We start from the raw sequence: 12,425 nt of genomic DNA, 5'->3' as shown, positions 1-12,425 counted from the left end.
GTAACAAAGCTTCATGTTGTTGTTTGGATGTGAAACATCGATTTTTCAGGACAGGTCAATTTCAAAAAGCCTTGTTGCAGTGACTGCTTAATACAGGTGATCAGAAATGCAGGTACACATTCACACAGAAACATACCCGAACCGTGCGTGTGGGCTCTCACTGACCTTCAGGCTGGTACTGTGCTATAATCGTCACCGTCTGCCCAGCGCCCTTTAACGCAGCAGCAGCCTGCTCATGAGATGCTCCACGGAGGTCAATGCCATTCACCTGAAAGAGGGGAAGCCAGAGAGTTTTGGTATTTCCTGAGGCCTATTGTTCTGATAGACAGAAGAAAAGAGTCACCCCAAACTGAGAGGCTGTCTAGGATTATGCCGCCTGCCTCAAAACCCCTCATCTTGCCCAAGCATTTGAGTGTTAACTTAGCAAGTTGTGTGCTCTTGTTAACTCTCAGTTGGCAGAGACATGACATTTCATCCCATGGCATCTCTGCCATGGTCTGACTGTGATGAAACACTTTTTAAAAAAAATCTACCCATGTCTGCTAGGATTTTAGTGTGTGCATTTAAAATGCTGCTGTGAGTTTCCTCGACTCTTGGCATAGATAGGAGCCTTCAAAATCAGAGGGAAAACAGGATAACAAAGAGAGACACATGTAATATACATGGACAAGTATGTGATGACAGATTAATATATTCAGATGAGGTTCTGCTTGGAATGAGGCTGGCTGCCCGCCAAACCCCTCTCTTTGGTCATATGCCTGGTCCTGTCATCCTGAGCTTAGCTACATCGCCCTGAGCCTTGTTCAAAAATAAATTTGAAGGCCCCTTTTCTCCTGCACAATTCCAGAGTGAATTTTGACCAAACGGAATAAAAAATGCCTGGAGTTCAAGTTTCTGCTGCTAACTCCATTCTGGGCCCCCTGCCAAAAGAGAAAGAGAGCATCTGAAACCAAGCACAAAACTCCGCCAAGAGGGAAAAATCATCCCAAAGTCAAATTTAATGAGAAGCAAAAGCTGAAATCTTTCTCGAATCAGTTCAGGCTAAGTCAACGCAATGTAATTACGGAGTGCTTTCCAGTGACAGGGCTCTGCGCCCGCTGCAGCAGAGGGATGGTGGGTGGGGCACAAGGGTGAACAAGCCAAGCCCCTAGGAAGCTTTTCTGCTTCAAATAAACATGCTGTAAGTCCAGTTTCCTAACTTACACTGAGCTAGGTTTTTGCAGGTGATACCAGGTTTCTGCTTTCGTTTATTTACAAGGGAGATGGCTATAGACCATGAAGAAGTATAAAAGAACTGATCAGATTATCTACCAGTAAAAAATAGAATTGTACGTTGCCTCTCATCAGTCTCTCTGATGATATTGGGTGGTGGATGGCGGGGTTGCCACAGTTGCCCTATCAGGCCTGGAACACCTGTAATGTTCACTTCCATATCCTGGTCCTCTCATAATAACTTTTTTAAAGTCTCCTTATTCACTTTTATATTTTCCTCACCTCTTCCTCAGCTTTCTATTCTGGTGGAGTTCTTAATGAAAGCACTGGCTACATGGTGACACTGGGGGGTCTGCTGACCTCAGCGTGGCCTGGGTGCCACTCAAGAACTGAGTGACTGTCATATCACCTTTCTGAGCCTCAGTTTTCTCCTGCCTCGGAGGGAAGTGGTTGTTAGGCTCTTGGAGTCAAACAGCCCCTTGCACTATAAAGTTCCAGATTTACTCCCTCATAGATGACAGTCATTTCAGAGACTGTCTAGGATCTGATGACTCAGAGAGCCAGAAGAGATAGAACAGTCATTTGATCAAGGCTCCTGCATACAGGAAGTTGAATGTTAAAAATTCATGGGCCAAATAATCTCTTGTCAAGCTAGTAGGGCTACCTTTTTATTTAAAAAGTACATATGCTCATGGTAAATGAATTCTAATGTTTCAGAAAGATATAAAAGGAAAAGCAAAAAGCCCCCTCATCATCTTCACTTCTGGAGGTAACCACTGTTAACAGTGTCTTGTGTATACTTTTTAGAAATCTACTGTATGCCCTTGCAAGCCCATGCCTTGATTTCTGTTTCTTTATATATTTTAACATATTATTACCTTTTAACTTAAATGAATAGGATCATATATATATATATGTATATATGTACATATATATGTAATTTCATAACTTGTTTTTGGTTTGCTTTTTCATTTAACAGTCTTGAGCATTTTCCATATCAGTGCCTATCATCTACCTTTTTATTAGGAGCCTAGTATTCCACCATATGGATATAACATGGTTTTTCAGTAGGATTCCTATTGATGTGGTTAAGGTTGTGTCCAGCTTTTTGGTAGGCAAACACTTATGAAGGTGTTTCTGAAGGATAACATCCCTGGAAATAAACTTCCTAAGTGAAAGGGTATATGTATTATTTGTTTTTTTTTTATTTGCTATTGCCTATTTTAAAAAATGATTATTTATTCACTAATCAAAGAGAAACTAATAAAGATAAAAAAAAAACAGGAAGTAATCTCATTGCCCAGATAATGCATTGAGGTACAAAACAAAATTAATATGTATATACAGCATGTATGTGAACATGAAAGTAATACAAAAAGGCATAAAAATAAAAGGCCCCCTCAACTCTTATTATTCTCTCCAAAGGTAACCATGTTGATGGTTTCTTGTATATATTACCAATTATATTTGCTATGAATATAAGCAGGTTTATAAAATTATAAATAATTAAAAATTTTATGCAAAAAATATATTTTACACAGTGTTTTATACATTGTTTTTTTCCCACTTACTGAAGTATCTTAGAGAGCTTTCTTCATTCACATTTTCCTATACATTGTCTCATTCTTTTTAATAGCTGTGGAGTATTCTATTAGTCAACGTAAAACAATTTATTTTACCAGTGCACAGTCCATGCACCCTTAGGTTGCTTCAGTATTTTGCACAATGTTATAATAAATATCATCTAACAATAAGTTTTTGGCTAAAGGGTGTGAGTGTTAAGTTTTTGATAGCTATTGCCAAGTTGCCTCCAAAAATGTAGTATCAATTTATACTCCCACAAATAATATATGATTAGCTACTACCTCACACTCTTGTAAATATTGCATGTACCCCAACATCTGACCTTTGCCATTATGATAAGAAGACGTCATATTTTCAAACTTGGCATTTCTTCAGTTTGAGGTTAAGCATTTTTTATATGCTTGTCAGTCATTTAAATTTCTTTTTGCACAAAACTCCTGTTCACTTATTTTGCCCTAAAACATCTTTTTTGCATCATTTGCTCTTTAAAAATTTATTTGCATTATAAGTATCTATCTACTTGAGGTAGCTATAGCAAATATTCTTATTAGTTTGATATTTGTATTTTGTATTATTGTATATTAACTATTTAAATTTTCCTTGAATGCTATATCTTGCCAGTTTAATGTTTTAGTCACAAGTTTAAATGTTTTAAATAGTCAGATTTATCATGTTCTTTTTCCTTTTTGGCTTTTAAGTTTTGAATTATATCTTCCCCTCTCCAATATATTTAATAAATTACCCATGTTTTATTTTAAGTTTGTTAGCCATTTAATCTTTGATCTTCTGGAATACATTTTGGTGTTTGAAGTAAGAACCAGGTGAACAACTACCCTTTCTCAGACCTTTCCTTTATAGCATCACATTTCTACACCTTTCAATATTCTAATTATCCTCTGAATTTTTCTCAGGGCACTAAGGGAGCATGGAAAAATGGGAGGCAACAAAAGACTTGGAGTTAGAGAGAACTGGGTTTGAATCCTGAGTCCCTCAGTTACATCTAAATAACTGGGGAAAGTCACTAACCTCCTTTGAACCTCAGCAACCTTCAAAAAGGCATTCAGCAAAATAATATCTATATTGCTTTGAATATTTCTTGAAAATATTTTTTATTGCTTTGAGGGTTTATAAGTAATGCAAAAAAAAAAATCTAATGGAAATTGACCAATGCAAGGTATAATATCTACGTGAGTTCATGGTTTTCTTTTTGCTTTTGATCTTAGGAACATGGAATTTCAGCACTGGAAGAGCCTTACAAAGTTGTTCATCCAGGAGTTACCCATTAGAGATGACTGCCACAGGTGAAGAGCCTGGCTCAAAGTCCTCCTAAAGTGAGCACAGGTTAGGACCAGCCGGGGCTTCTTTCCACTGCAGCAGATGGGCCTACATGGGTGTGTGTTTGTTTTCCACTGGGCCAATAAGAACCAAACCTTGTTCTTCTTGGGCCTAATTCTACATGGGTCTCTACACTTGGAGAGCCTGTGATGCTGCTGTTATCCTGAACTATACCACATGGTCTGTGTCCCTGTTGATTTTCTTCCAGTTTCAGCAAACAGGCTTTCTTCCAGTTTTTCAAAATTTTCAAGGTCACTTTGGTTTTTATTTCTATCCCTGGGGTTTGAGCTTTTATCACTAATCTTTGCTCAAATAACATTTTCAGATGCATTCAAAAACAGTGTATGTCATTGATATGACATTTTAAAATACCAAGTGTGACACAGCCTCATATATTTATTATTTCCATCTTTCTATGTCAGTTTGAATTTTCTCCTCTGGAAGCATGGACTGGGAGAGTGGGTACCATTAATTAAGCATCAGGCATGTTTATATACACAGGAGATATTTATGCATCACCTTATTTAATCTCAGGAGGCTGGGATTATTTTTCTGACTTTGCAAATAAGAAAACAACTCAGAATCACTTACTTGTCCAAGGTTAAAGAGGTTAAGAATTTAAAACCATCTGAGCTCTTAACTACTATCCTACTGTTCTTCCTTTAATATCCCATTTAACTGTGAGAGTCTATGTCTACAAAATTCCAGAAACTTGCCTTTCAAGCTCCCTGAGGCTGACAGCCCACAGTTGAGTGAGGCATGCCAGTCAGCTCTACAAGGGCCCAAGCAATCTGGTTTAGACATTATGGCCCAGCTTATAATGGTCTGATCATGTAGGACTCAAGCAAAAGGCTTTGGGCAGGCTAGACGAATTCTATCCATTGTTAGCCCCTTATGTATACATCTATCAGTATATCCTAGAAAAAAATTCAATTTGTTGTGACATCCTCTTCACAACTATGCTGATAATAGATAAAAATTTTAGCCCTTCTAGTTAATTCCAATCGTTGCAGGGCTTTCTTTCTTTTCAGATGCTAATGTGAAGGTGAGTGGTGTACCATATCCGGAGTCAACCTTTCTTCTCTTTGTTTTTAAAAGATGAGTATTATGTTTACAATTCAGCCACTAGGGCCTCTGATCTTGGGCTCCAAGGGGTTTTCTGATTAAATAACCCTATCTTCTCCAGAAATAGTTATTTAGTTTGTAGTATTATAGAAAGGATGATATCAGAATCAGAGAATTTCAGAAATAAGAAGAGCCTTTATGACCTTCTTCAACCTCCGGTGTATACCTTTAAGCTGATTCGACTGTATTATGCATTCTTATACCCTTGTTTCCCTCCCTGCTGACCTTTTTCATTTCTCCCATTCAGACATTTTGCACATTTTCCCTATCTAGAACATAAAATTTTTTCATCCCTTTCTCACCTGGAAAACTTGTCCTAGTTCTTAAAGATGCAGTCTAAACAGACTTACGGACTGTGCTTACTTGTGAAGTACTAAGGGTGGGTGCTTGTCTTACTGGAACTTGCATCCCCAGCCTAGTGCCTGGCAAATAGTAGGTACATAATAACTGAGGAGGTGAGTGAGTGAATAAGTGAAAGAGTAAGAAATACATTTGCACTACATTACGCCAGGCAAATGGTCACCTAAGCCTGTGCAACACCCCCTTCAGACTGATGGAGAACTCACTCTCTTTCAGGGAAACCCATTCCACCTGGGGTCAGCTCTAGTGATAAAAAACAGTCTTTGTGTTGAGTCTAAATCATCTTCCTGGCACTGGCCATCCCTTGGTTCTAGTTCTGCCCTCCGAGGGCCCACAGAACATTTCTTCTTTTCTAAGAAATGATCATCTTTGTAACATTCCGAGACAGTTTTCTCTTTTCCAGGTTAAATGAGCTCACTCCTTTACTTATTCCTCCATATCATCCTTACTAAGTGAGCATACCTCCAGTGACAGGGCGCTCTTTCTTTCCAGGGTCTGCCCATTCAATTTGGGAAGGCTCTTATAAGTGTTATTTCTAGATTTTGATATTATCTAATACCTCATCAGAGACTCAGATGAACACATGTGAGGTCAAATATAACAACATGGATGTTGCTTATCCTTGAACGTGTGTCTAGTGCAGCATCTAGAGCTAAGCATAATGCTGATATAAATTCAGTGTCTTTAAAATATCCACTTTCGTCATTTACCTTCCCAATTTAAGGAAAGGAGTGAACCAGAGTAAATTACACTGTCAAGTAATTTACCATTCAGTAGAGGATGATGCAGATAAACACACAATTGAGCACCGGATGGTAAGTGCTATGACAAGAAAAGGTCAGAATGTTCTGGAACACAGAGGAGGAGCTCCTACTAAGCTATGAGGAGGTGTGTAAGGTTTTCTGGAGGAATTGATATTAGAAATGAGACTTGCATGAGTTACCCAGGTGAGTATGGATGGGAAGGAGGGCAGTGGACGGAGGGGTGGGCAGAGGAGAAGCAGGAGTATTCCTGGCAGAGAGGGAGGGACATAGGAAGGTCTGGAGGTGAGAGAGGGCCTGGAGCATCTGAAGGAAAGAAAGCAGTGGTTATGGAAGGGCAGAAAAGGAAGAGAGTGGAAAAGAGTTGAGCGATGAGGTGGGAGAAATGGAGGTGATGATGGTGGTGGTGGACAAGCATATAGCACTTTATTCTGCACCAGGCATTGTTTGAAGCATTTCCCATTATCAATTCCCTCAACCCTCATAACAGCTTTGTGAAGTGCGAACGTACAGTGCCCACTTTACAGAGGAAGAGACTGAGCACAATAGATTAAATTACTTGCACAAAGTTCCATTGCTGATATATGGCAAAGTCAGGAATTAAACCCAGGCAATATGGTCTAAGAGTCTGCAGTCTTCACCGTGACATATTACTCCCTCTCAAGGATCTAGCCGTGCAGGGTATGAGAAGCTGTTTTAGTGAATTTGGAGTTTATTTTTACTACCGTGGGGAACTGTTCTCAGATGAGAATGGAGAAATGTTATTGCACCATCATTCCTGTACCCCAGAGTGCTTTCAGTTAGAGAGAGGGGGCAGGGACTGTGCGGAGGCACTGCTACTGCCAGCCTCCAAGTGAACTGATCCCTGCGGAGACGCCTCTCAGAGGGCAGCACCATTGCTCATGGCCGCTGGGGTTTTCCATCCCAGCTCACGTCATCCGCCTGCTGTGAAAACAATGTCGTGGGAAACTACACTGGGTTTAGACTTGGGATGGCCAGGATTCAAATCTCGGACCCATCACTTACCAACCCTATGACCTTGGGTAAGTTACTGAACCCCTTGAGCTTCAGTTTCCTTATGTAGCACAGAACATGAACCCTTGTTTTGCAAGGTTTTTGTTGGGATGATTAGAAAATGCAAATAAAGTACTTAACGTAACATTTGTCACCTGGAGGGCGCTCTTGGCACATGGCTGTTGTATTCTACCATGCTCACTGTTCACGAAACTAGGACTTTACAATGGCTTTTATCAGCAATAATAAACCGAAAGAATAGACTTGGTATAAGATTGTCTTGGAATAAGAGTAGCTAAGAATTACAAATTTAACTGAATTATTAATTGTGAAAAATACAAAGGGGTGACCCAATGGGAAAAGGCTAGATAATTGGCACCAGATCTCAATTAAAACGAGTCCAGTACAAAGCCCAGGGGACTATTTCAAGCAAATTATTTCCCAGTTGGGGGTCTGGTTGGTATGTGGTGGTGGCAGCAGAGGGGAGTAGCAGGCAAGAAACTGGGGCAAAATCCAAACTGTTAATACCTTATTCAGAGAGACTGCGGGTAGTTAAGATGAGCAGATGTACAACAACCAGTGAGTTCAATAAATCTAGGAGGCTTCAGTGTTTCTCGAGGGAAAAAAATCTGTTTTCATTTTCCTGAAGTGATGCGATGCAGTGAGGCAGAAATCTGGATTCTGTTGCTAACTAGCTCTTCCTCTAACTTACTCAGGCCAACTAATGATCTGCTGTGGAAAATGGAAGGTGGGGCGTCCCACCACCTCTAGGGTCCCCTGTGGTTTGGAATTCAGTGATTTCCATGGCTTAAAATAACATCTCTAAAGCGTTTTACAGTTAGCAAACTGTTTCCTCACCTCACATTTTTTACGGAACAAGGTGAGACATAAACAAACAAACATAATAAAATCATTCACATGTATTAACCGATCCTTAGCACATACTTGTGAGGGAAGCAGGGAAGCTATAAATATCCCATTTAATCTTGAACTGTGAGCAGGCTGGGGGGGCTGGCACAGAGCATGGGGAGCGAGAGAAGAGAAATGGTGCCAGGAGAAGCGGGCCTGGAATGCCAGCTCAAGGAACGCCAGCTCAAGGAACGCCAGCTCAAGGAACGCCAGCTCAAGCGTTCTCAGTAAGTGGCGAGGGGAGGGATTCAACACGATCTGCCTCCTGTTTGGGGGAGGATAACAATGTTAACAGTGAAAAGTTGTGGTTGAAGAACTACATGTTCAAAAATAGGAAAACCAGATAGGAGGCTACTGTGATTTTTACAAATGAAGGATGAGGAGGGTCTGAGTTAGAAAAATGAGAATGGACTGAGGGTGGGAAATGGGGCACAGAATTGAGAGAGGGAAGTTCTCTATAGTTATTCTCCTCCAATGCTTATGGGAACCAAACAGGGTTTAAATAATGTTTATAGTGTCAAGTGGGTTAGAGATGGGAGAAGAGAAGGGTAACTGTAGGGGTGAGGACACCTTTAACCGAATGGGAACACGGAGTGGAAATGGGTTTGGATGAGGGGATAATGCACTTTGTTTCAGACATGTTGAGTTTGCTCTGTATATTGGACATCTAAAGTTTTGCAGACAGTTGGAAAATATCTGCCTGAGTTAGAGAAATAATTAATGTCAATCATCATTGTAGTCTCGGTATTCCTAAGGTCAGGATCCTGACCTGCTTGGACCCAGATGTAGAACAGGCTTGTGGTACAAAATGGGGATGATACGACTACCCATCTCATTAAGCTGCTCTAAGGTTAGATTAGTTAATACATGTAAAACACAACAGTGCCTAGTGTACAGTAAGGATGCATCACTATTAGCTATCATCGATCCCTCCCTGACACAAAGTAAGAGGATGACCTGGGCTAGTATAAAATTAACTGTAGGAACAAGAGCAGGCCACTCCAAGATGGGCCACTTTGGCAGATTATGTGGAGCTGAAAACAATCAAGGCCCAAAAGACTCAAAAAGAAGCTTTGACCTTCCCTCTCACTGCCTAAAAGAATTTAGATGGAGGATCTACTCCAGGAAGAGACCTATCACGGTAACTACATATAATAGGACCTAGGGGTGGTAGACAGGGAGGAATTTAGCCAAGTCTATCTGTTAAGATTGCATCTATGTCCCTTTGTTTCTGTGAGTCCTGGCAAGCATTCATTTACCAAACATTTACTTTTTCTTAATCCTGTGAATTGCTTTCCTCCCCTTTGAAGTCCCAGACCCCTACCCTCTTCTCCTTAATTCAGGGTGATGTATGTACTTCATTGTCTCTGACTGTCTTTGGAATCTTATGTCTGTGTTGGCTCCCTGTACATACACAATTAACTTTGATTTTCTCCAGGTAACCTGTCTCATGTCAGTCTGATTCTTAGACCAGTTAGAAGAACCTTGAAGGATGAAGTTAAAGTTTGCCTCCCCAACAATCTCAATAGAGACTCATCAAACCAAGATAAGTGCTAGGGTTACAGTAGCTGAAAGAGGAAGTGCAGTCCTACGAGTTAGAGCCCTCAGTTTCAGTCCCATCCTGCTGTGAGCTTATTTCACACTGGGAAGTCCCTTTACCTCTCTGGGCCTCAGTTTCTTCATCTAGAAAAAGAGATGCAGGCTAAATCTCTGAGGTCCCATCCAGTACTTAATGGACAAGTATATTCTCTGCTCCATATGTATTCTGTTGACAACTTTAGAAAAACATAGTTGGCTTAGTGTTCAATTTTTCAAACACCCTCCAGCATGTCTCAAGAGTGAATGAACTATAAATTATACCTGATGTGAAAATTTCTAATTAACTTCCCCTCTCCTCCTGGAGGCTGTTGCACTTGGAACAGAGTGATAACGTTTCTGACAATAGTTTCACGAGAGCTCAAGACCAGAATCCTCCTGGAGTAGAGGCAAAACGAAAACTGATATTGGATTTTACATGTCTTGGCAGTTAAAATTAACATCCCTTTTAAATGCGCTTGCTGAAGCAAAAATAGGCATATTTATTTTAAAAAAAAGAACCTTAAAAGTTGTTTTGGTTTATTAGGGCATTTGTAGAGGGCTGATCATTTTGGAGTCTTTAATTGAAAATGATAAAGTATAATTTGGTCATCCAAATCCAACTTATTATAGGATAAAACACAATGAATAACTTTTAGGATTCATGCATTTGAGTAACAAGGTAACTTTTTCTACAGATAAATAAGCAAAAATAGTTGAAACCTTATATTATTCAGATACAAGATGATATTAGTATTTCTAGTTCTCATTTATCTCTTAACTGTTGACTTATAAATACATCTGTTTATTTGACATCTCCAGTTGGATGTCTAAGATTCTTCAAATTCATCATACTCATAATCAAACTCTTCATTTTCTCTCAAACCTATTTCTGGGGAATTTTTCCACTTCCAGTTAATAGTAATACATGTCTGCCACTCAAACTACTCAACCAAGAACCTACATGCCTCAAATCGCTCAACCAAGAACCTACATGCCAACCTTAATTCTCTTTCCCTCCCACCCCACCCCCCATGTAATCCATCAGCATGTCTGTCTGTTCTAGCTCCAAGCCATATTTCAATTCCATCCACTTTTCTCCAACTCCATCCCCTCCCCCCTGGCCAAGCCACTGTTTCTCTAGGGACACAACAACAGCCTCTTGACTGGGCTCCCAGCGCATGCTCCGGCTTCTCTACTTTCCTCTATTTTCAACCCCGACAGCCACAATGATCTTTTCAAAGCAGGTATCATATCGTGCCTTTCTTCTGCTAGATTTTTTCCATTGGCTTCTTAGTGTAGTTGGAATGAAATCCACACTCCCCAGCTTGATCTGGACCCATCTCCCTTGTTCCACTGTCTCCCTCCCTCCTGCTCCACGGGCACTAGGGTCTTCATGCTGCTTCACCTTAGCCCAAGCTCCCTGCAGCCCCGGGGCACTGTACCAGCCAGTTCACAGACTGTGGCGCTGCTCTGGTGCTCTTCCCTAGCAATTCTCCCATTTGAGCCCCTATTTTCACAAGTCTGAGCTTAAACGCCAATTCCTCAGAGCGCTCTTCACTGATTACCCCCATTTAAAGTAGCTTTCCAGCCTGTCTTTACCATCCTGTTTTAATTTCTTACAGAATTCAGGCCCATCTGATACTTTTCTTGTTATCTTCCCAATCCCAAGGAAAGCTTCCTGTGGGTAGGGACTTTGTCTCTTTTCCCTCCACATCTCTAATACCTGGAATATTTTGTAGGTACTTAGTATTTCTTGAATTAATCAATAATTATAACTATTAGATCACATAATTTTACTTAAACAATAAGTAAGAGACAGACAGCCTCCCTGTCTACCACCCCTAGGTCCTATTATAATGTGGTTATCTTTTTATTTAACCATTTATTGCATGCTTATTATAAGCTGGGTACTGATTAGAATCTGTTTCAGAAGAAATTTGTCATCTAGGGGGAAAATGGTTGATTGAACTAGAGTCACTGAATCAGAATCTTTGATGGTGGGGCCCCCAAATCTTCATTTTAAAAAAGTTCTGTAAGATGATTGGTCCGTTGAGGGCCCCGCTCATGGAGAGGTAGGTCTTTGTTCTATCCACTCTTACTGACCTTCACTCATGCTCCTTTTGATTTCAGTCTCAGGTTGTGCTGACTGATGGTTTACAAACTTTCTGGCCCTTTGGGGCTCTATCACCAACTAAGACTTGGCAGAATGGCTTAGGAACTTCCTTCAAGATGTGCTTTAAAAGGGAACACATGGACATGAAAACCGTGACTCAGACAACCCACGACAGACCCATTCTCTTCATTCCAAGGCTCTGTGCACCAATCTGTGCTTTGTGCATGGGTCTCTGTCAATACAAGTGTCTCTCAGAACTGTATAAAGCTGTAGGTATCATGGCAGAGGTGTTCTTGAAGCCCCCATACTATATTTCAATGCCCTTGGAAACATAATTGCTAAGCAACCACTTACCTTCACATCTCCCAAGCCCCGAAATTGCTCAGGCAAAGGTTCAAACTCTGGGGAGTGAGGCTAAATTCCTGTCCTCACAG

General features: G+C 40.5%; 1 protein-coding gene across 17 annotated transcripts in view; it reads right to left on the bottom strand.

Moving 5' to 3' along the window:
* Positions 1-12,425, bottom strand: part of DLG2 (discs large MAGUK scaffold protein 2) — a 1,919,888-nt gene that overhangs the window by 280,856 nt on the left and 1,626,607 nt on the right. For all 17 annotated transcript variants that reach the window (XM_057507175.1, XM_057507177.1, XM_057507176.1 and 14 more), the window contains one exon: positions 166-268. In XM_057507175.1, the coding sequence (XP_057363158.1) occupies positions 166-268 (103 nt within the window). The remainder of the gene's footprint in view (positions 1-165; positions 269-12,425) is intronic.

Source organism: Manis pentadactyla, chromosome 9 (genome assembly GCF_030020395.1).
Source record: "Manis pentadactyla isolate mManPen7 chromosome 9, mManPen7.hap1, whole genome shotgun sequence".
NCBI lineage: Eukaryota > Metazoa > Chordata > Mammalia > Pholidota > Manidae > Manis > Manis pentadactyla.
Note: the sequence above shows the minus strand (reverse complement) of the source record. Positions and strands in the feature narration are given on the sequence as shown.